General features: G+C 42.3%; 1 protein-coding gene across 4 annotated transcripts; it reads right to left on the bottom strand.

Moving 5' to 3' along the window:
- Positions 1 to 1,249: 1,249 nt before the first annotated feature.
- LOC138117674 (protein tyrosine phosphatase domain-containing protein 1-like) lies at positions 1,250 to 22,423 on the bottom strand. Of its 4 annotated transcripts, none has more exons than XM_069028199.1 (10): positions 22,389 to 22,423; positions 11,799 to 11,891; positions 8,959 to 9,130; positions 8,151 to 8,231; positions 7,810 to 7,928; positions 6,900 to 7,037; positions 5,022 to 6,226; positions 4,116 to 4,301; positions 2,620 to 2,730; positions 1,250 to 1,821 (listed from the first exon to the last, which is right to left on the bottom strand). In XM_069028199.1, exons 2-10 carry the CDS (start codon positions 11,881 to 11,883, stop codon positions 1,705 to 1,707), a joined length of 2,214 nt encoding a protein of 737 aa, XP_068884300.1. In that variant the 5' UTR covers positions 11,884 to 11,891; positions 22,389 to 22,423; the 3' UTR covers positions 1,250 to 1,704. The 4 variants fall into 4 exon arrangements, with proteins under 4 accessions (XP_068884300.1, XP_068884301.1, XP_068884299.1 ...); XM_069028200.1 differs by lacking the exon at positions 22,389 to 22,423 and adding an exon at positions 20,476 to 20,548; XM_069028198.1 differs by lacking the exon at positions 22,389 to 22,423 and adding an exon at positions 17,142 to 17,473.
- Between the last annotated feature and the right edge of the window lie 1,785 nt (positions 22,424 to 24,208).

Raw genomic sequence — 24,208 nt, 5'->3', positions numbered from 1 at the left:
GGCAGTTTTTGGTTTTATCCATGATGGGTTCAAGCAGATGTGGTGGCCAGTTTGGCCATAATTCTAAACACACTTGTCAGTCACCAAAAAATGTATTAAACAAAAAAGCTGCCAGTTCTACACTATCCTGTGTAAGTGATTTTTCAAATGCCAACACCTGACATTAACTTCAGAAAGGTTATTGTAGCTGGAGCTAATGATATGTGAAAGCCCTTGTTCATACACTGCTTTCAACAATACTGCCCTGGTGTGTCTTGGGCTGTAGAAATAAACAGCTAAAACACACAGCTGAAGTAACCAGCGCCAGGAGTTGGTGCTGGCTCTTTTGGAACTGCAATCAACTCAAATAATTTCTTGGGAAATGGAGACACTTGCAAGTGCATTTTAGTGTTCCCAAGCCTGAGTGCTAATGCCTGTCATGTTGCCTTGCTCTTTGCAAAGCTGCATTTGTGTTTGTGATTCACATGTGATATTTTCCTTTCAAGTGTGCCTATTTTAGGATGATTCTGCCAAAGTAGCTTTTTTAATTTGGATTTGGTATAAAATCACCCAACGGTTGAGGCATGTATAAATTATCTGTATTTCAAACTGGTCTATATTTAACTCTAAATGTTAAGTCATTTACAGAAAGGAATAAAGATATTTCTGAAAAGGATAGATTCTTGTCTAACTACTTAAATCTATCAAACTGGAAGAGCTGTTCGTTCTGCAAACTGGCATTCCAGTCCAGCTCCTAAGGCTGTAATCCAAAACTGTGATGTCCCAGTTGTTTCTGTTTTATTAGATAACAATGCCTCTATAAAGTGTGTTGCAGGTAGTAAATTTTGATTAATTTTTTTTAGTATTATTATATCACACTTCTTTATGCAAGTATATGCTGAATGTAAGTATGGACAGAATCATATCTTGATGAAGATTTCATAATAAAGTGTTTTTTCACTTAAGATCAATAAAAGTTTCACTAATAAGATAAAAGTTTACTGTTACTCAAAGCACTTAAAATGCCTCAATCAATTTTCTGTTAAAAACAGTTTTTCTTAGCCAAAAAAAAGTCTAAATTAGGGCTTGATGACTACTGCTCAACACAGTGCATTTCTCTACTGCAACACCTTCTAGAAATACGTTGGTTACAATTATTTAAGAGATCTAAAGGAAAACATTGTCTGCTGTCAATAACAGATCTCAAGATCTGTCCATCTGTCCATTATTACTCTTGTCTTATTTCAAAATTTCTGGAAGGAAAAGCAGCTTCACAGGTTCAGTCAATATTTATTTTCTGCAAAGTGAAATCAAATACCATTAATGTAAACATATGTAATACATAAATATTAACTCAATCCATTAAACCTTTGTGGATAATGGCACTGAACTTATGGCAGTCGTGTAACTTGAAAAGGTTTCTTGCCAGTAGCAGAGGTTTCTAAATCAATAAACACATCTGAGAACAGAAGAACCCTTCACAATATAAAAGCACAGTACCTGAAACCAAGTGCTACAGAGAATGGTCACATGGAGCTGTTCTTTAAAACTATGTAGATTGAGCAATTGCCACTAAAACTCCCTCTAAAAAAATAAAATTATTTGTTAATAACTTCTATTACCTAAAGTTAGGTATATCATGCCAGGTAGCACAAAATACAGTAGCTGGAAAATGCAAAATAATTTGGTAGGCCCATCTAATGCTTCGCCAGAGCTGTGTAGAAATCAAGAAGGATTCTCTGTTCCTTCTTTAATCCTTTTCCTTTTTTCTTCCAGTGCTTGTTTAAATACAGTTTTCAAGGTATTGTAAACATATGGTCCATTCTCAGAATCGAAGCTTGTCTAATAAAAGAGAGAAGTTTCAGTTCAGTTGTTAAATAGATGTCATACAGCAAAATTCAAAGTAGATGCACAACATTAAAAAAAAAAAAGAGCTTTGAGATTTATCAAAGAAAATACGCGTTTTTGATGGAGTGCTTAATGGTAAGTGTTTTCAGTTTTATACTGACTAGACATTAAAATAAACCAGAAGACGAAATTTAGAGATTGTTTTAACAGGCAGATTTACAAGAGATGAGGAAGCAGCATGGTGAACATTCTGTTCAAGTTCAGATTTCATTGGCTGAATCTGAGAAGAAATCTGAGCTGAGCAATAACTTCACCTGTCACTGTTATTAAATGAGCCCAAAGCAAAAATTAGTTATTCACATCCTGTGGTACAGGCCTGGAACGTAACTGACTTGCAGTATAATTTCAGAAAATGATTTAATTTGATGGAAAGACTTCATGTGGTACAGAATTTACCAAAGCCTTTGGTAAGATACTCCCAGTGATTAATCAGTGTCACCCCTTTCCCTAATTTGGAGATGTTCATGAACTGGCAGTGATCCAGAAATAGAAAAATGAGACTCCAGGATTAAGGCTGTAGTAACAGAATTTAATTTTATTGAGAATATTTCCAACTCTCTATGTATGTGATTATTGTAAAATGTAAACTCTGAAATAAATAAGTTTCACACTGAAGTGTGAAGGAATTACTGTGGCCTTTCTCACAGAGGCCTCCCTCTGTTGACTGATTCACCTTTCATGATTTAAACCAAGTAAATACAATATCACAGACAGTTATTTAGGATCACTTGCCTTGGTGAAAGCTTTAATAGCACGAGCAAGTAAGGCCTCCTCCACATCAGCTGGCAGCACTTGCAGGTTCACTACACAGTGTAAAATACAAAGGATAGTCTGACACTGTTCCTGGTGGGTAAAAGGAACAGCAGCTCATTAGAAAAAATACTTCAATGAAAAGCATTTCATCAGTCAGGTTTTGTTAACTGCTGTTTGAACATCAGGTTGTGCCTTCCTGTACTGAAACCTTTAGGTGCAGGAGTTGGTGGAGAATTCCCACCAGCCTAAAGAGCCTCTGCATAATTATTTCAGTCACAATGGGAAAACTCTTCTGAGTACCACAAACTGCTGTGGGAATTCCTCAGAATTTCTGTGAATTTCAAGATCCCCTCCATGAACAGTACCCTTCCTCTGAACTGGCATAGGGAAGGTGAGATTTGATCTTTTCAGCCCCAAATCCTCCTTCCCATCCCTTTTCCAGCTTAATTAAGGGGCTGGAGCATGTGTCACACAAGCAGCCTGCTCTAGGTAACTCTGTTTTGAGCAAGACACTTGGACTAGAAGATATCCAGAGGTCCGGCCAACACAGCTGTTGTGGGATTCTGAAATAATATAGGATAAGGATATTTAAAAAAAAAATGTTCCTTTCCCATTCATTTCTAACAGATGTCAAGCAGTGTTTATGTAATATGAATAGAAAGTTAAAACTGATTAAGTGGAAGAACACTTCAGGAAGAAACAATGTTTTCAGATGAACTTGGGAATTCTGAACATCATGTCATGAAGATGGAGACTGCACATGAAGTTCTGACCACCTATTAATCAGAAGTTGTATTTTTGGGTGTCTGGGGCCTCTATTTTCTTCATAAATACCTGGGAAACAAGGAGTTCCCGGAGAGTTAGGAAATTTGTATAATTAAGAGACCAAGAATGGAGAATTTTATTTATTTTTTTCATCTACTGTGTATCTAACCTTTGGGGAAAGCACAGTTAAACAATTTGGATCAAAAGTAACTGGTTTGCATAGGGATTTCAGAATACAGGTGGCCACAGTTCTGACTTCTGTAGAAAAATTAGGCCTGGCTTCTGATTCTCTGAATTAGCAAATTCGTCCTATTCCTTGCCCCAGCTCTCGCACAGCTGCCAGGTTAAGATGTTTGCACAGCAAATGGGACAACCATGAAGTGCAGCTGCCAGGTGGGACATAACAAAAGCCACCATGGAGTCACAAAGGTTTCTCATCTTTGCCTCCAGATCCCCAGCTGAAGGATGTGCAGGGAAATGTGCTGCAGTTGAGCTGCTGCTGAGTGGTGTTCCAAGGTTGTGTCTGGTATTTTTCTTGTCATATGCATTGCTGTAGTATTGATTGTGACAACATAGCATTGAGTGACAACTTATACAATTCCATACAGAATGAATTCTCATTCTGATTTTGAAAGAGATTGAAGTGGCTTTTTTCAAGTGCAATTCTCTTGCCTAAAGTTAAAGAATGAATTGTCAGATCCAATATGTACCTTTCTCAGCAAGTAGAGTGCATCCTGGGATTCTGTGCAATTTTTTGCCAGCATGTCAATATCATCTTTGGATATAATAGGTTCTTTCAGCTGCTCTATCCACGACCACATCAAGCTGCAGAGGATAAAAGGATCTCTCTCGGTGCAGATTTTATCCCAAGCTCCATCTCGAGAATTCAGTTCTTTCTTAAAACAAAAAAAAAAGAATAAAACAAATCTGAAAATGCATCATCTATTTACCTTTGCCAGCATTCTCTTTGATTGTACAGTACTTGGCTGTTTATGTTCCAACAAAAAACACTTAAGAGTTATCAAAAAAATTTATATTTTTTTCGGGAGTATCAACATTAATCAGCAGTAATACAAGTGATTCTTTAAAACAAAAGGATGACATAAGCAGTGCAGCTGAGAACCTCCCAATACTCCACCAGAATACATAAACCAGCTTTGCATTCCAACTTCAAAGCAAATGTTGCTAAGAGGATTTGGGTTTGAGGATAAGCAATTAAGTTTCTACTAAATTCTTTTTCTTTTACTCATGAATCCTCTGATCAGTTCTGAGAAAGCACTGATGATAACCAACTCAAACCCTTAAAACCTGTACTACTTCTGTGCCACCAGCAGCCACACTACAACCAGAGATAATGGCATCAATTTCCCCCAGTCAGGAAAATTAACATAACCAGAACCTCCACCCTCCTGCTAGAGACCAGAATTTGCAGGTGCATTTTGCCAGCCTGTGCAAGAACTGACCCATAACTGACAAGTACAATCATTTACTGGACCTCGTATAAACTGCTATCCCAATGTGCCATTTCAAAGCTCCACGTGGCATTTTTGTCATTCCAGGAACTCAATGAAGTGAAATATGCAGAGCCCATAGCATGGAATTGCGTTCAAAATTACCTGCCACATTTCTACCTTCTGCTTCACTTCATCCTCTCCCAGAAATTCATTTATATCTGCAAGTGCTTTGGCTGCCAAAACCCTTCGGGCTTCCAAACTTAACTCCGACTGCACAACAATGTGTGGAATTGTCTCTGACACATGTCTGCTACCTTGGCTTTCATATCCAATGGAAAAGTTCACTTTGGAAGAGGAAGAAGAGTCAGAGTCCTCAGAGAGATAGACTCTTCTGCCATATATATTGGTCTTGTGGTCCTTCCTATGACCAGTCTCGTTGGCAAAGTTGTGCCTCGACACCCCAGTTTTGGGATTGTGGATGGATGTGAGGCCTGAGGAAAAGGTCCTGCTGCGTTGTATTTCTTTGGTAGAATTCCTTCTGTGATAAAGTGAGGAGCCATCCTTCCGTCCATCCAAACTGAATTTCCCTTGACTCCAGAACGTGCACGTGTTATGCACTAATGCTTCTTTGTTTAACTCCAGCTGTGGCTTTGCTTCACCTGTGGCAGAACATTCCTCCCCACTGTTTTCCTTCTCTTTGTTGTTCACTAAGATCTGAGCAGGCACTGTCCAGACAGTGTCATCCTGTTCCAAGAGAAACCCAGTTCTCCTGAGATCTGACTCACTGTAGCTCAGACGCCTTCTCAGATGAGTAAGAGGCTGAAGGCATTCGACATTCCTTCTTCTACAAAAAGAGTCACATTCATGTCCCAGGGAGAAGGGACAGTCCTGGGTTTCGAGAGCAGAGGAGTGGGTGTGGGACGAGTCTGACGTGTCGCTGTCCTGCCTGGCCAGCTCCCGGTCGAGCTCCGTGGACGCCAGCTGGGACACGGTCTTCTCAATCTCAGCCGAGAGGTCTGGGATGTCCAGCAGCTCTGCCTCTATCACCTGTCTGTTTTCAGCCAGGTCCAGCAGCAGCTTGCACACCAGGTGGATGAGTTTTGGCACGTGTTTGAGGTGCCTGCTCTCGTAGCCGTGGAGCAGGTGCCTCTGGCGGGTCAGGTACTGTGCCAGCGTCACCGCGTGCGCCTTGGGCTCGCAGCATGAGAAGACATTGCGCAGGGGGACCAGGAACTGAGAGAACTCCCTGACACACAGTAACTGCCCCCGGGTCTGGATGGAATTGGGCCTTTTTGCTCTGACAAACAGAATTGCTTGGTCAGCACTCATTCTTGTGGCAAAAACTAAGTAGCAAGCTATTAGAACACCTGGAAAATACAAAGACAGGGTTAGTTGAGGAACTGTCAGACTAAAACAAATACTCAGTGGAAATATGGGATAGAAATTAATATAGGTGAAGACACAGTGTCCTCTATTACATGATGCTGTTACTTAAATGTAACTAATTGCATGTGCAGAACCACCAGACAGTGAAGCCCTTCTCACTGCATTGCAGTGGGAGCTCACCACAGCCTCTCCAGGAGCTCCACCATTCGCAAACACGGGAGCAACGGGGCTTCTATGGGGAGGGCACAACCAAAACGGACTTGAAAGGAGCAAAATAAATCTTAGGTGCTCCACCAAATCTACCTCATCCCACAGTGAGTGGCACATTTGTGAATGTGTAATAAATACTAGACAATGAAAGTGTACCAGGAGAATCTTTCCCCACCAAAAGCAACTGTCACATTTGAATGTAATGGAACCATTATACAGATTAAAAACTTCTCTAACCCTACAGGTCTTTGGTTTTAATATACTAAAACTGATCTCCTCTAGCCATTGAGGACATTTGGACAAAGTAGTTCAGCACTTTTAACCATTTTATAGAGGTACATCTTGCAATGATGTAGAATGTAGCCCAGTTATGAACAGTTTATAACCAGAGAGGGTTGGAATTTCTAGAGGAACCCTTGTGCTGCTCCTGCATGGGGCACGTACCTGTCCTCCCGAGCCCTGCGTGGCAGTGAACAGCCACCCTCCCCTCCTGCAGGGCGAAAGCCATCACTTTCACCATGTCAAGGATAGTCGTGAGAGATGCCACTCCATAATCCTTCCATCCAAAATTATAAAAATAAACTAAAATAAAAAGAGAGACAGTGATTTTCTGCCACACCGAATGTGAAATGTGTAGCACTATATGCAGAGTAGAGATTACTAATAAGAAATTATAGTACTAAAATTACATAATGGAGCTTAAAATCTGACTAGACCTTGGTTGCAAGAGATTATTTTCCCATTTCAGTGTATGCTTGCTATTGAAATTTGATAGATACATGAAGCTAGCAAAGATTTGTCAAACTCAAGTTCAGCTAGAATGTAAAAGGTGTAACAAAACAGTGACTCATGCAAAATTACCAAGCTATATATAGGAAGAGGGTAATTTTTTCTTTTCAGAAATAAAAGCACTTCTTCAGTCAACAGCTGCTTCCTATGGAGAGGAACTTTCTTTTCTCACCATAATATGAAAATACAAAACCACTGCCAGTGGCAGTGTCCCCACATGAAATAACCTTTTATAGGGTAGATATGAAAACATGAGTGTACCAGAATTTGACACACCCTTTGTGGTTCAGATATTTGTGAATGCAGAAGAAAAAGAAAAATGTAACTGTTGCCTGCCCTTTTTTCTAAACACCTGAACACAAACCCTCCATCTCTCTCTGCATAATACACAATCTTCAATAATATGTTACTTGCTCTTTATTTTATTTGCCAGGTTTCACATCTACATCCCATTTTGTGCAATATTTCTTACACAGCTGCGTTTAACTCACAGGAATTCAAGTAAAAATATCCTTAAATGCCAAACTCAATAATTAACGAGGAACAGCAGCAGGAGGGAACTTACTGCCAGCCTCCATGAAAGCCTCAGGAAGGTAGGTGAAGCCACTCTCCTGCTCCAGGGGGTTCCCACAGCTCGCGTGCTCCCCAGGACGCTGAAGGTTAATTACGGTTTTTATGGCACATCTTAAGGAAGGAATAGATGAGTCAATGTATTACATGCAGCCAAAATCTCATTATCCCTTATTTTCTGAAACATACATTTATTCTTAGTGGAGAATAAATCTTTACCTGTAGAGCGTTAAAATGAAAGGATCTTTATCAACAATCCAAATCTATGTTGAAAGAGAAAATGGATCAGGAATTACACCAGTAATACTTACAATAAATAATGACTAAATTTGTTACCTTTCAAACTGCTCAATAATGTTGTACTTTTCAATTAATTCTGTCGAGGGTCGAGCCATAGCCAGAATGTTATCTGTTATCCTAAGAAATTAGAAAAGTAGATAATAATGTTATCATGAATCATTTCCTGGGTATGAGTCTTCCAAAATAAGAATACCATTATATTCAAGAAAGAGAGAAATAACCTTTCTGACTAATTAGAAATTACTTTTTAAAAATTTTACTATGCCACAGTGTTCATGATGAGTCTTATTAAACTGATATAGATAGAATATTATCAAAAGACAATTACTGGAACTGCTTAAATGCCAGGACATAAGTAAAAATTCCTTTGAATAGAAATCTGGACCCAGATCCCTGTTTGTCCCTTCAAGGTTTGTAACTGCTGTTCAAGCATTTGCTGTTAGGAAAACCAGTAAGAACGTAAGAATACATTTCATGTGACTCTTGCTGCACATGAACATCCTTCTGAACACATGCCCACATTATTTCATCTGCAGCAAATGCTTTTACTTTTCAATTCAATTATTAACATGTTTAATTAATTTGCACCCTAATCCTTAGTAGCCCAGAACAGCTTTTTTATAATTCATGACAGATAGGTATTTATTCTTTTGGATGTGAACCAAACTCACTGTAAGTCAACAGAAACCTTTCATCGTCTTTCCTGGGCTGTGTACAACAGCCACTACGTCAAGTCCTAATTCCAAATCAAATTCTCGTTTTGCTTTACATTTAGCAGCTGATTAAAAAAAAAAAAAAAAAAAAAAAAAAAAGCCCAGCTATTTTTCTTTGTTGAGCTGCTCACCAGGAGGAGTAGAGCCCCTTGACAGCCTGCTCGTGCTCGGCCCAGCGCGCGGGGTTCTCGTACTTGCAGGCGCGGCCCCCGCAGGCCATGGAGCACTGCATGTGCCCGGGGATGACGTGGCGCAGCCGCTCCCCCACCTTGGTGTACTTGGCCGTCGGGCGCCTGGAGCTCCCTGCGACACAAGAGCCGCGTTAGCGAGGGAGCTCAGTGCAGCACCCGCACCTGCACGCTGCCGGCTCAGCCGCGCGGGGAGCTGCCAACGCCGTAAATACATGGAATATGCATCTCAGGCTCATTGTTCGAGTAAGGATTCTGAGGGGGAAAAGTTGTTTGCACTACTGCCAGTTATTTTTTCTGATGAAGTTAGAGGTGAGTGACATCCCATGCAGCTGAAAAAAAAGTCACAGTCCTCTTCAACCTGAAATCCAAAACAGTTAACCATATCCTTGGTGTATGCATGAATGTGTGCTCTGTTCTACCTGTTGTTTGTAACTGAGCTGTTAGAGTAAAAAGCATGTATTGACACTTGAATAAGAAAACAATGAACAAAATGTAGAATACAAAATACAGGAAGAAAATCAAACCCCACTATTTTATCCACACATAAAAAAATACAGCTAACAGAACAAAAGTATAGTAATACCGAGAAAATACCCAGAACTGCCAACAGTCTCAATGAAAAGTACTTTACTTTTTTTTTCAGGAAAAGTTGCATCCAGCTCCTCGGGGCTGAGCGACGACAGAGCCACCATGACCCGGTGCGTGGACGAGGAGAGCAGCTCCACCACGGAGCTGCGGCGCCGCTGGCTGAGGCGGAGAAGGGGATCGGAGGAGGAATGCCTCCGCCCCTGGAAGAAATGGCTAAAGATGCTGACGGCCGAGCGCCTGCGGGGGGAAGGCTGCATGGCTGCCCGGACCCAGCTCCGCCCGGCGCCGCTGCACCGGGGCGCTCTGAGCGGAGGGGAAGTTGCTCAGCGCTGAAGTTGCGGGGAGCGGAGCATCCCCGAGCGCGCTCCGGCAGCTGGTCCCCCGGGCTGAGCTGTCGCCATGGTTACGGAGGATGCAGGCGCTTCTCTCAGCCAGCCCCGGGCTGCTCCCTTCCACAGGGATTGCGTCTGCTTGGGACAAACTGTTCCGCCGCTTGATGAAAATAGTTGCATTTCAAGTAGGTAATTTTCAAAACGCGCTGGGAACAACCAAAATATTTTTCATAAACAATGGGAGTATTTAGTTCCTGCTCAATAACAGGCATTCAGAACTCACTAAGACACAAAATACTCGATTCAACAGAACAATCAAAATGTAGCTGGAGGCTCTGCCTCCTGAGAGATCTGTAAGGAAGTACATTATACTCCCCCACCTCTTGGTTCTTCATTCCACAACCACCTCTCCTCCTCCACTTTGCTGCTCCAAAATGCATCATTAGCTGCGTAATGATTGGGATTAGTGTGTTCCTGCTGAAATGCTTCAGTACATGATGAATTGTAGACTGTTTGCCTGGACCATTCACATCTTCTAACAAAACACAATTTGTTATTCCAAACAAAAGGCTGATTTTTTTTCAGGGCACAGCTTTTTTATGAAGCAAAGCTGTTAACCCTGCAGCCTGAGAGAAGGCAGCTCATGCGGAGGAGAAGGTGTGTCAGCTGGGTGCTTCAGGCTTCTGAAGGTAGGTATGAGGTGGCAAATTGCCTCCCACTTTGCTTCCAGTGTGCTGAGCAGAAGAATGAGGTGGCCAGGAAGATTGCAGCACTCAGAAAAGCAACTGTGTGAAGAATGGATTATATTGATGTAAAAAGCCTCTGTCATCCCAGTATCTCTACCTTAGACTGCACGGAAAGAGGAAGGCTAGGGAGATCAAGAAAATCCACTTTAACTTTGTCAATAAACAAATTAATCCCATTTCATTTTCCTAAAATACATACTATTGTCAGTCTGTGTTTCTTCTTGTACTGCAAAACTTCTAGAGAGGAATTTGCCTAAGAGGAAGTTCCCTTCTGGGACAAATTCACCAGGCAAAAACCTGCTGCTTCTAGACAGTGACAGCAATTGAGGGCCTGAACTGTGACTGCTGCTCCCCAGCTCTTACAGAGATGTGGCAACATTTGCAGTGGGTACCAGGCCTAAAACATCAGCAGTGGTATCATGTGAGGAAAGGAAAATGTTCAAAACCTTGACTCTTCATTCATCAATGAATCACTGATGAAACAAGTAATATCCACAGGTGAGGAAACATGTAAATACACTTTTATTTTGGGCATTGGGTGGAAGAGAAAGGAGATGAAAAAGGCTATTTCAAGTGCTACCTGTATCCAAGAAATGTGAAAAATATTTTCTAATTAACTATATTCCTTTCTTATATTTAATAATTTTTCTCTTTCCAGAAACTTCTTTTCAGTATATATCAAATGATAATGGAGCCAGAAATGAGGAAAATAAAATGCTGCACATCATTATTTTCCTACTGAATCTAGCAGGTTTGCCAACAAGCACTCACCCAAAACGGTAAGAAAGAATTGCATCCTGTAAAAGTTTAAATAATTAGAAAGGGGAGTTTTGTTGAAGGCAGGTTTGTATTTTCAGAGAGCTAGGCAGTTTCTCAACACAAAAATGGCATAGTTTCTTCCATCACGAGATCTGACAAAATGAAAATTGCAGCAAAGATCAACGTATTATCACCACAACAAGATGATGAAATAATGCAGTTTGGTTGTGTTGTAGACATTTTAAGTTTATAAACACAGATAATATTTCTGAGGGTTTTTTAAATTTTCTGTGGATTTTTTCCAGAATTGGTCTAAGCGTTTATTGTGAATGGCACATCAGAGACAAATTCTTACCTGAATTCATATTTGCCAGATACACGCTGCTCTCTATCAACGAGGAGTATGGTAGTTCATTTTGCAGCAAAACTCCTGCAGCCATTGCAGTACCTGTTGAAACAATAAAATATTCACTGAAAATCTACAACAGAAGCTCAAAAAATGCAAAGTAAAGCCAAGTATCTGGCACCTGGTGATGGAGTCATTCAAGATTTGGGCAGTCAGGCATGGGCTGGTACTTGATAGACAGATTGTCTACAATCCACGTGCCCTGTCTGCTCTCTTCCCTCCACTCCTGGGGTTTGAAATCACATCTGTGATGATACTTCTCTAACAAGGAAACTGAACCCAGGAGTGTCTCTAAGCAGAAGACAGATTTCTCTAATGTTATTGCTAATACAAGGTAGGTCCTGCTCTGAAGACCTTCTATCTGACAGAAAGATAAAGGGAAGCTGTAAATATGGACACGATAATCAGTCACTGTGATGGTTAAATAAACTCTTTATGTGGCTCTTGAGTGGAAATTCTTACTCACTATAAGATCACCATTCTGTTTCTCTTATCTCTATAGGAAAATAGATGCAAGCATAACAAAAAAAAAGGTTTTTTTGTACCAAACCAAGTACATCTCTGCTGTATCGTTAACTATAGAAACTTTGCTAAATAGACAAACCTTGCGTTCCCAAATCTGCAAAACCAGTATTAGGATTCAGCAGCATAAATAGGGTTTTAAAAGACAGGTTTGCTAAAAAAATACATTAAAAAATAGAAGAGTCTTGTAGGGATTAGGTGATACAACAGTCCCGTGTGGTGCTGTTTGCTGTTCATTGTCCAGCTTTTATCTCTAATTCTGCATAATTATTTTTGTGGTATTTAAACAAACTTTATTCATTCAGATATTACATTATCTACCACATATTTGAATAAATTATTCTTCCAACAATGCTAATGGACTTTATTCCACAAAGTCACCCAGTACAGCTCTGTTCTTTTCAAGATGCTTAATGGTGGGAACAGATCACAGATCCCCATTAAGAACCCTTTCATAGTGCTGCACCAGTCCTCTCAAAGGGATGAGAATTATTACATTTGTCAGTGAAAGACAAAGAGCCTTCTGAAACTTCAGAGATGCTCAGAAATGTATTTCTAATGTAAGTACATTAAGAAGAATATGAATTAAGAATACTCTAAATAAAGATTAAAAGAGTATCTGGAGCGTTTTCTACTCAGCTACTTGACCATCTGACTCTGTATTCTGAAAAGTCAATCTTTTAATAAAGTACCTTCATATAATTGCATTCTATTTGGAGAAGCTTCAAACCCTCTATTTTTTCTTCAATGGGCTTTGAAATCAGTAAGTGATAGCTTCCATTATCAGAGGAAACTTTGTACCTAAATAAATAACTTGATTTTATCCCCAGAATTTCTTTTTTAGAGTTAATAGTGCTGGATTAACAAAAATTGTTGGTTTCTGTTTCTCAGAAATTTCTCCAAAATTCTTAATAGCTTGTCCAGATAACATTTGAAAAAGATATCTCATCATACGGACAGCAGAATCACCACCACTATGACTATTTAGTTTTCCTATCTCCTTGTACTCAAGAGATTAAAAAGAAGAGAGAAAAAATATCAGGGATATTTCTATCATCTAAAATTATTTTCCTTTTTTTTTACTCAGGAATCAGGCTGATAAGAACTCTTAACTGGAAAGGGATGAGATGGAGGTTAGTGCAGAAGAGAATATACCTAGAGTATTACAAAATAGTAGCAAGATTCTTCTAAGTGGCAGAGGTGAGCTATGTGTTTCTTTCTTGTCTGACCAATTTTATTTCATTTATACACCAAATCCATAATTCCTGCGCTGCCCAACTGACTTGAATATTTTGTCTGTGCCTTTCTGTTCGCTAAACTTGACTGACAGCTGTTAAATTGCACTCCCTCAAACAGATGTAATGTGGTAATTTGGCACAGCTCAGTGCTGATGTTCCTAGAGAGGGGCATTACGTTTCTGCACCGATAAAAAGGGTGTAGAAGTAAAAATAGTGCTTAGGTAAAAGCAACAGCTCTCTCCTGCATCATCTCTGTACCAGATATTCACATTTTAAAGACATTCTTCAGCATTTTGCTCATCCCGTGAACGCTCGGTGGCTGCGGAAGGCACAGCCCGGAGCGTTATTCCAGGTCACGGTGCCCGTGAGCTGCCTGGGGATCCGAGTCACGTACCTTGTGGCAGTCACCATATCGCCTTAATCAGCTCTGCTGCTTTATCTCTGCCGTGCATTCCTATTGCCATGACAGCAGAGAGGCCGCCCTTTAATCCCGGCTCCCCGAGCGAGAGGAGAGGAGCGGTGTCTCCCTGCGGTGAGGTTCCAGCTCTGTTCCAGCCCAGGCAGCGCTGCCATCCAGCGAGCGGGAACACCCCGGCTCCGGACACCAAAACACCGGGAAATGTGGCTGTGCTGTCGGCTGGCAGGAGGGAAGAGCAGGACCACACTGCCCAAGGAACCTCCTGGAATCCTGATGCCAAGCGCTCGGGGTATTTCAGGAGGTGCCCTCCAGGCGTGGGTTTGATACGTGGTTTGATGTCTGCATGCAGTTTTGAGTCGCTTTTTCTTTCCCCCCGCTTTTGAGCTGAACAATTTCTACCAGAAGGGGTTTTTGTTTCCTGTTGCACTCGATTCACGTGTTGCATTTGGTAACACGACAGCTGCCAAGTCCCACTCGGTGCTTCACACATGCAGGGGTGGCTTTCCTGCAGAGGAAGCACTGTGGGCACCTCGTGCCGCTGGGGGTGAGCTCGCTCCGGGCATCCACCTTCTCCTAAGCAGTGAAGCCTCTTGCCCACGGCCATTCCCTCTGGAATAAAGGCACTTCTCTTTGTAAGGTCGCAGGTGGAGCAGTAGAGTGCCGCGCAGGCAGCGGGACAACTGGGACATCAGGGATCCCAAGGAGCAGGTTCCATGCTCCTTCCAAAGGCTGCCTTCCACAGGCAGTACTCCTCACTGGCTCTCAGGAGCCAGCAAATTAACAACTCTGCCTTGTCACAAAAAAGGTTCCTTTCTGGTATTTTGGGATCTGGAAACCAGTGGCTTCCAGTGACTGGGTTGAATTTTTGCTCCAGACTGAAATGAAAGGAGCAATGTCCAATATTGCAGCAGCCAGAAAACAACTATACAGCCAAAAAGTGAGGAGACAAGAAGATGCTGGTTTTGCTCTATCTCAGCAATTAGGATGGTTATTTAATGAATGCAATTACTACCTTTTACTTCAGAACACGTTTTCAGACAGAGAGAAGAGCTTGCATTCCCAGCTGGAAGGATTCCAGTTAGGGCAGTGTAGCTGCCAGCACGGACAGTAATCCCATTGTAAGGCTGTGCCCCTGTGCACCTCTCCACTGACAGCGAGGGCCCAAATCTTTAATTCGTGTGGCTTTGCTAAAGAAGAATGCCCCAGCAGACCATACACTTAAAAAGATTACGTGTATGTATTAACATGAAAAAATTTTAGTACGTTCTCCATTTTAAAATACCAGTAGATGGAAAAAATTATTTTAAACCTCAAATATATTCATACAATAGAGGCAAATGCTGATGCTTAGGCCTGTCACATGAAATTCTGAGGTTATTTTTACTGTTTTCTTGTCTTCTAAAGTGAATTTGTTCTTTCCCTGTTGCAGTCACGTGTAAGTAACTACCAAGCAGCCAAAATTTTAAAGGAACATAGTCAACTCACTGCAGGTAGGGGCCAGGGTAGCTTGGTACCTAAGCACTTGGGTAACACCTCTAAAATTTCCTGTGGCCTAATTCTACGAAGCTTTGCTTTTGTGAGCAGTCCCACAGAAATCAACAGAATGTCTAAATATAAGATCACACGGGATAAAGTTTCACTGCCAAAATGCAAAATCCTGTAAACTGCACTAATGGAGATGTTTTAGGCAGATAACTAAAGATAACTTAGATGATTAAGACTAAGTAAAAATAGGATAGTGTAGAGAGGACTGGTTATATTTAATGAAGTGGTTAAGAGCTACTAAATTATAACTTTGTCTCTCAATTCAGGCTTCGAATCTGATGCTTTAAGATTGGCAGATCATGAGAGTTTCTAGCAAAAAATCTTCTAAATTGGCTGAGACATAGTCACAGGTACAGGAAGCACTGGTAAATGAAACTGTGTTTTAAATTACCACAGACTATCTAATTTTAACATTGCCAGGAAAAACAAAGCATTTCTAAAGGTTTGTAAAAAATTATGATAACTGGGGGTTTTTGCTAAACTGCCATTATTATGATTAATGAAACAGGATGCAAAGGTTGTTGTTCTAATGCCTGTATCAGTGAAAAAGCTCACTGGTAACAGATATTTCATGACTGCTTAAGCTACACTTTAACCATAGTCTGGAAGGCAGTTTTAGCATGGAGCACACATTTCAGTAGGCACACACCTCAATTCCTGAGCTGTGTTAAAAAGCTCAATTATTTGAAATATGAAATGTTTACTACCTGTAAGCAAACGCCAAAATATTGGAAAAGCAAATGAACACACGGATAAAGGACAGAGAGAAAACTAGGTAAAAATTTTAACAAATTTTCATATAGTTTAGTTATACAGTATTTACACAGCAGAATGATACTACAGCTGCTGTAAAACTCCAGGGATTTCACTGGAACCATAACCAGAACGATTTGTTATTTCTACATGTGTTTTACCCTCTTTGGGAAAAAAATATTCCCCACATGTCTTAGCAAAAGGTGAATGTCATTTAATCATCAAGTTTGATATTTACAGAGGACTCTAACTGCTTTCATGTACAAAAGAGACAAGAGAATATAATTCATTAAAAAGTTATGTAGGTGTTGGTTTGGTGATTCAGTGTTTGCTATTCATGGATTTTTTGACATAAATAGCAAGAAACTGCAAGCTAAACTGATGGACATGTCTCTCAATTGACTTGAGTCATGTTATTTAAATCACCTCTTTCTGGGGTAGTGCTAACCCAAGAGTTACCAGAAGTTATTTTAAACTACCTTGAACAGACTGGCAGGCAGTAATTACTAGCGAGACTTATCAAGGAGATGGCATAAAGTGAATATATTAACAGTTCTACAAACAAAAATGGTGACTCCGAGACCCTTGATCATGAATATCATGCTTACCAAGAGACTCTCAGACTCGTAACACTGACTACAGGCAGAAGAATGAAATATTGTCAGTAACTGTCAGCATTCTGACAGCACTCAGAAGTGAAAGTTTAAAAATTATCTCTGCAAGTTAGAGGAATTCTTTTTAAATCTAATACAGTCAACACCATAGTAAATTTACATGAGTTTTAATAGTTTTAATAATTTCAGTGTAACACCTTACCTGTTACCCTGCAAAAAGAATGAGTGAGAGCTGATCCCTTCATTGTTGCAGTATCAGCCTCAAGAAACACGTTGTAGGGGAGTCACGTTTTACAGAGGAGAAGCTGAATGAATTCCCATGGTGTTTCCTGTGGCTAATCCGATCGGGGATGGTAATCTGGGAGGAGCCAGCAACGATCTTTTCTTAACCTAAGGCTGTGCGGGGAGTGCCTCGGGGACTATGCAGATAATCATCCCTAAACTGCTTTCTGCGTCTGCCCGGCCTTTGAAGGGATTGAGGCAAACAGGCCACACCAGCCTCATATTTTAATAACTGAATCTTCCAGCTCTGCTCATCCTGTTCACCTCATTTCCTGTTATTAACGAGTAAATATATATTTATTTGTGTGTGTCTACATGCATCACACAAGCAAACACAGAGCTATAGAGATAATTTTGTGAAGTGAGATTAATAACAGTTAAACTGATACATTGATTTTGAAATGCCATGCAAAGAGAATTAGATAGAAATGTTCCATTGTTATCTGGACATACTATTGTTATCTGCACAAAATATTTTTGCTCAGCCGGTAAAAGCACAGAATGTCACTGAAGTATTTTCAACAAGTATAAATTAACTGCATTTAAAGTAATATCTCAAAACCTAAAAAAAAAATCATAAAATTCATAAAATTCATAAAGTTCATAAAATATAATCAACTGTAATCAATGAAAAAACAAAGATTTTGTTGATTTAAGTAAATACTAGATAAGTAAAAAATGTAAATAAAAGAGGATAGAATACCTTATTCTATTTTTAAAATAGATCTTATCTCCAAGTTCAAGCACTGACAAAAAAAAAGAGCTTTCATTTCTTTCCATCACTTCCCTCCATGTTTTGTTAAAAAGTCCCTACCATTAATGAAGCTAGGGATTGACTAAAAATACCTCCCAATTATTTAGAAACAAAGTATCCTTAAAATTACACATATAGTTTCTTAGTATACAAGAAAATCACATGCACGAACTGAAGGGTATCCAGCCATTTCAGTAAACAAACATCACTTTTATATACAGGTATGGAGTTTGCCCAGAGCAGCTGTGGCTGCCCCATCCATGGCAGTGTCCCAGGCCAGGTTGGACGGGGCTTGGAGTAACCTGGGAGAGTGGAAGGTGTCCCTCTCCATGGCAGGGGGTGGAATGGGATGAACTTTAGGGTCCCTTCCAACCCAAACTGTTCCTTGATTCTAAGTTTGTGGCGGGGGGGGAAAAGAAATTGCGACTTCAAAAGATTTGTACACAATTTGGGAAAAGCCACTAAGATACCTTGGCTACTAAAAAGTCCGAACAGATTGAGGAGCCTCAAATCCTCCTTTGCACACCTTTCTTTGGTGTGTTGGTAGAAGTTTCAACTCCAAAGGGGCCAAGCACCCACAGCTTCCCCAGTCTGCAGCTGCAACTGGGGGGTTTAAAACCTCCAAAAATTGATCCATGTGGGTTCCCTGGGTGCCAAGAGCTGGTGTCCAGTGCCACTGCTCCAGCAGCCCTGCTCAGGGCCAGGGAGGCAGGCACACTGACTCACTCACTCGGGTGCCGGTGAGAGCAGACCCCGACAGAGGCCCAGCAGAACAGTGCTGACTTCCTGGGAATTACAGACCTTCAGCGGGAATCTGTATTGGGAATGCAGGGTACAAAGAATCAGAGGTCAGCTATAATGAAATACATATTATACAATGAAATAAATCTACTCTTTGCATTTCAGCTGTGGTCTGATGGTTGCCCTTGGTTACCTGCCTGGGTCAATTCACACAAGGAACAGCCCCACAGCAGCACTCCTTCGTTTCATATTGTTCAGACACTACAGAAGTGGCTCTAGAAATCTGAATCTGTGAATTATGAGTAAAGGGACACATGTATTTTCCAAGTGTCAGCACACAAAAATGTGTTAACAAATGGAGCATCTGGCAAAACATTTTGTAGGAGGAACTGGAGGAAGCTGGCATGATTTTAGTTCACTAAAGAACAAAGAGCAGCTTCAGAAAACTAATAAATATTAATTAAATTCTTAATATAACCATACTCTTTGGGGGAAGTTCTGAATGTTCACATTTGAGAAGCTGTCACTGACATACCTAAGTTTTCTTTCCATGTGGATAATATAACGCTATTCACCTATCTGATTCCAGAGGGGTGCTAATTCCTGGAGGGACAGGTAAGGTATTACAGTGCTCTGCTGTATCCACTTGTAGGTGTCAGAGCTCTGCTGGCTGCCCCTTGTATCTGTTCCCACATTTGTACTCCTCAGTATTAATGACACTTTATTCAGCTGAGGAACTGATTTTTTCTAGTGCTTTGCAGAGTTTAGCTAATTCCAGGCACCCCTGCCAGACGTGGTTGTTCTAACAGGCCATGTCACTGTATTTTAGTCAAGACAAGGCTTTGTGATAACTGAGGGTGGCTTTTTGGGAGAATTAACCAACAGGCTGAAATAATTTGCCCTTTCCAAGGAAAGAATACAGAGTAGGTGGGATGCTAATGACTAAATTAGCAATCTTCATGTCTCTAGGCTTGGCATTCTCCTGTTTCAACAAAATGAAGAAACTCAGGTCCTCTGGAAAATTCTGCTGAACTATTATTGCCATTTAAAGAAACTAACAAGCTTTCCAGGTAAGTGGAACAGGATCACTAGGCTTCTGGCAGCTTATTTCTCTTGCACTGCAGGAGCTGCTTCATGGCTACTTCACAGCAGACGTAGCAAATCCACCTGTCCCGTGACCTTAGGTACAAGTTTATCAGATTAGGCAGGCAGAAAAGTGTCTGAATTGCCTCATTAGAATTCTGACCACTGCTTGCACTGCACTGTTTTCAGGGTACATAGACAGAATCAAAACATCACATTATCCTAAAACTTAAAGATGACTAAAACCTAAGATTCATTTTCATTTAATACAAACTATGGGTTTGGATTCCTAGCTGGCTTTGGGCATTCCCAGCTGCTCCTTTTGCTTTTTGCTCTTCTCATAGTTTGGATCATAAAAATCAATTAATATTGCTTTATTTTCAGTTTGTATTGAAACACTGCAGGGAAGGCTTCAGCTTTGTGTAACTTTACAACTGTATAAATGTTATTAAAGACTTTCTATAAGTTCTGCTTTTAGATATTTATATATATATATACACATACATATACATATAGATTCTTTTCTGTCCATTAAGCATAATGCTGTACCACCACAAATCAATCACAAAAGTAGAGTCAAAGCCTCTGGTAGACCTTGATGATACCAGCAGTATTACAGTTGTGAGAGAAATGTACACATTTAGCTGCTTAATGAGATCCCACAGCAGCAGCCCACCTGTGATCCCTGTCCTCTTTCATCATCTCTACTTCTGACAGTCTCTCTTTTCCTGTTGGTTCCACTGTTACCTAAAATTGCCAGTAAAGGACAAAATGTAGTGAAATGTTAGGTAAGCAGCAGAGTAATATGAAAATTCCAATTCAAAAGACAGTTCTAAACCTGAAAAATTGTATCAGGTGTTATTCACAGGTCATTCAATGGACTTACAATGCAAAAGGTGACTACACACCTAGGAAAACAGTGTAGAACCACTTAAATTAGATCTAGCTATAAAAAGGAAAGCTCTGATTTATGAGACAACTACCTTCTTCCAGGTCAGATTTCCCAGTTTCTAGATAACTCCTCTCACAATTTTACTGCTGTTACACAAGATAAAATAGTCATAATGGTATCATTGGATTTACAACAAAGTGAAATATTTACTCAAACATGTCGAAGAAACGCTTTTCAGGTCATTTTATGCATCCAGCCAAGCAAGTACATCATGAGAGAGGATTACATTGCTAATTTTATCTCTGAGGTGATACTCTCAGAGCAGCTGGCCCTGCAGACTGTCTCCCTCTCTTACTTCATCTTGCCTTATATATGCAGGTACTCTCTGTGTTTCACATAAACTACTGATGGAAACAAGAGATGGAAAAATCACAGAATCCCAGAACAGTTTGGGTTGGAGGGAACTTAGAGCTCATCCAGTCCCACCCCCTGCCATGGCCAGGAACACCTTCCACTGTCCCAGGCTGCTCCAACCCCCTCCAACCTGGCCTTGGGCACTGCCAGGGATGGGGCAGCCACCACCTGAATCACAACCTGAAAATGCTTTCAAGCAATACAAAAGTGCAAACACATTTATTTTGTACACATTATTTTGGGATTAAGTCCTCCACAGATGTGGAGCTCAGTGTTGCTAAGTGGGGTGAAGGACTCCCAAAAACACATCTCTGAGAAAAGCAAAATCAAGAGATCTGTGTAAAGAGAAAACACTGAAGTCTAGATTATTAATATATCACATAACCTTTAATCTTTTTGTTATCCTACTGAAGAGTACAGAGACAGTCTATTACCAAAAGCAGTTATAGCTACATCTAAAAGTTACTATTGAGTGTGTGGATTGACCTATGCATTGAGGTCCCTCAAACGGGACTGACTGAGCTGCGTTTTTCAGAATGATTAAGTGATGACTAGAGGTGGGGTACCGCCGCTACAAAACATGAAGACATCGCTGAGACAGGGAAAATCAGTTTCCATTGCGCTCCCCTGCTGTCATTCACGGTCCTCTCTCTCCCTGACAGCTGTGGGCCTTTGCGAAGGTAAAACGACACAGATCATTTATTAAATTAAAAGCATTTTGAGGTTGTGATTCAAGAGGTGACAGCCCCATCTCTGGAAGTATTCAAGGCCAGGCTGAACGGGGCTTGGAGCAACCCGGTCTAGTGGGAAGTGTCCCTGCCCAGGGCATGGGGTGGAACGGGATGCACTTTAAGGTCCCTTTAGCCCCGACCAGCCTGGGCTGCTGCGGTTCGGTTCTGTGACTGTTCAGCAGCGGGCGGCAGAAGGGCTGGTGTCACCGCGCAGCCCCCGGGCGGTGCCGGGCACGGCCCGGGGACAGCAGGAGGAGCCCGGGGAGCCGCGCGGGCCGCAGCGGAGTCTCGGCGAGGGTAAATCCTTAGCGGAGGGGCCGGGCCGAGGCAGCGAGCGCGGGGCAGCCCGACAGCCCGGAGGAGGGCGCGGGTGCCGCGGGTTCGGCCGGGGCCGGGCGCTCTGAGGGGCTGCGAGGGGCTGCGAGGGGCTGCCAGGGGCTGCGAGGGGCTGCCAGGGGCTGCCAGGGGCTGCGAGGGGCTGTGAGGGGCTGTGAGGGGCTGCGAGCGCCGCGAGGGGCGCGGGGCGCGGGCGCGGCGGGGGCGCGGACCCACCTCAGCTGCAGGGCCGCTCGCGCCGCTCCGCCGGCACCGCCCCGCAGCGCATGCGCGGGGACACGGCCAGGGACCGGGAGGCGGGACCGGGAGAGAGCGGGATCCGGGAGAGAGCGGGATCCGGGAGAGAGCGGGGTCCGGGAGAGAGCGGGATCCGGGAGAGAGCGGGGTCCGGGAGAGAGCGGGGTCCGGGAGAGAGCGGGATCCGGGAGAGAGCGGGATCCGGGAGAGAGCGGGGTCCGGGAGAGAGCGGGATCGGGAAAAGCGGAACCGGGAGAGAGCGGGATCCGGGAGAGAGCAGGGTCCGGGAGAGAGCGGGGTCCGGGAGAGAGCGGGGTCAGGGAGAGAGCGGGATCGGGAAAGGAGGGACCGGGAGAGAGCGGGGTCCAGGAGAGAGCGGGGTCCGGGAGAGAGCGGGATCGGGAGAGAGCGGGATCCGGGAGAGAGCGGGATCGGGAAAGGCGGGACCGGGAGAGAGCGGGATCGGGAAAGGCGGGACCTGGACAGAGCGGGGTCAGGGAGGGAGCGGGATCCGGGAGAGAGCGGGGTCAGGGAGAGAGCGGGGTCAGGGAGAGAGCGGGATCGGGAGAGGCGGGACCGGGAGATGCGGGATGTGGGAGAGCGTGCATGCGGGATCGGGGGACGGCAGGATCAGGGAAGCGGGGAGTGGGATGCAGGGGAGGGTGGGATCGGGCTCGGGGAAGGGGGGAGCCGAGGGTCTGGGGCGGGGGTATATGTGTGTATATGTGTGTGTTTGCATGTTTGGGTGTGTCTGTGTGAATATTTTCACGCCGTTTTACTGACACGGTTTAATATTTAATCGTGGGCCATAGAGTTTTGGTGGTTAAAGGTCGGGAATTTAATTAAAAATGTCCAAATGACCGTGTTTTTCAGGTGAATGGTGCCTACAGGTGGAGGTGTGGTCGAATTGACACCCTGAAGGTTTCAGCTTCATCCCTCTGCACCATCCATGTGTTAACATCTCAGCAGGGATTTTATCGACGAGTTGCCACACAGACATTGGTCAGGGCTTTGAGAGGCTTAGCTGAAGTTTCTTGATAGGCATGAAAGGTATTTAGGTCTTGGACAGAGTGTAATAGGTTCATAATGGTTTATTTTCATACTGGAGTTGAATATACAGTCACTGATTAAAGGAGGAGCGAGAGCCATAAACTGGTGCACAAATCACAGTGCTGGGCTGAAACATCTGTCCGAGGGTCAGCAGGGTGTTCTTGGAGTGAGTGCCTGGTAACACGCTTGGGAGGTTGAGTTGTGGTTTTCAAGGTACTCACAGATTTTTGGCAGTGTTCTTTGTCTGCCTCGTTAGCTACATTAGTACATTAGCACCTAGAAGCGGTGTCTCTAGTATATCATATCAATTACTTCAACACTATCAGGGCTTACATACTTTTAATTTACATTTTTTTAAAGGTAAGGACAGGGTTGGGAACTTTGTGGAAATGCTGAGAAGAATTCTGTCGCTCCTTTCTGCTAAGCAGAAGGAGGTGTCAGCATAGGAGACACAGGACTTCTTAAAATGGTCAGTCCCATTAGTACTGAAGTGTCTTAAATACGTCTTGATTTTTGGCAACATAACATATTCCTACAATAATACTGATTAATAAACTAAAGATAAAGGCTGTGTGACTCTTCCTTCTGTCTCCCTCTAAAAGATTCAAATAGGGTTTCCTTGTGTCTGCCTATGAGAAAATGCTATTAAAATTCACAAGTTTCATTTTTTAAATGACTGCAGGGCACACATTAAGTGTTCAGTCACACAGTGAGATTTGTGCCTTTGCCATCAATTATCATTCTCATGT

This window comes from Aphelocoma coerulescens, chromosome 12 (genome assembly GCF_041296385.1).
Source record: "Aphelocoma coerulescens isolate FSJ_1873_10779 chromosome 12, UR_Acoe_1.0, whole genome shotgun sequence".
Classification (NCBI taxonomy): domain Eukaryota; kingdom Metazoa; phylum Chordata; class Aves; order Passeriformes; family Corvidae; genus Aphelocoma; species Aphelocoma coerulescens.
This window is presented reverse-complemented; position numbering and strand designations above follow the sequence as displayed.

What these genes read in the sequence shown, in the direction of transcription:
- LOC138117674 (XM_069028198.1), bottom strand. Translation starts at nt 17,184, where the DNA reads ATGAAGGGATCAGCTCTCACTCATTCTTTTTGCAGGGTAACAG. An exon ending in TCTGGCAAATATGAATTCAG is followed by an intron (nt 9,131 to 11,798) that starts GTAAGAATTTGT and finishes CTTGTGTCGCAG; the next exon opens with GGAGCTCCAGGCGCCCGACG. An exon ending in CACTCTACTTGCTGAGAAAG is followed by an intron (nt 2,731 to 4,115) that starts GTACATATTGGA and finishes TTTACCCACCAG; the next exon opens with GAACAGTGTCAGACTATCCT.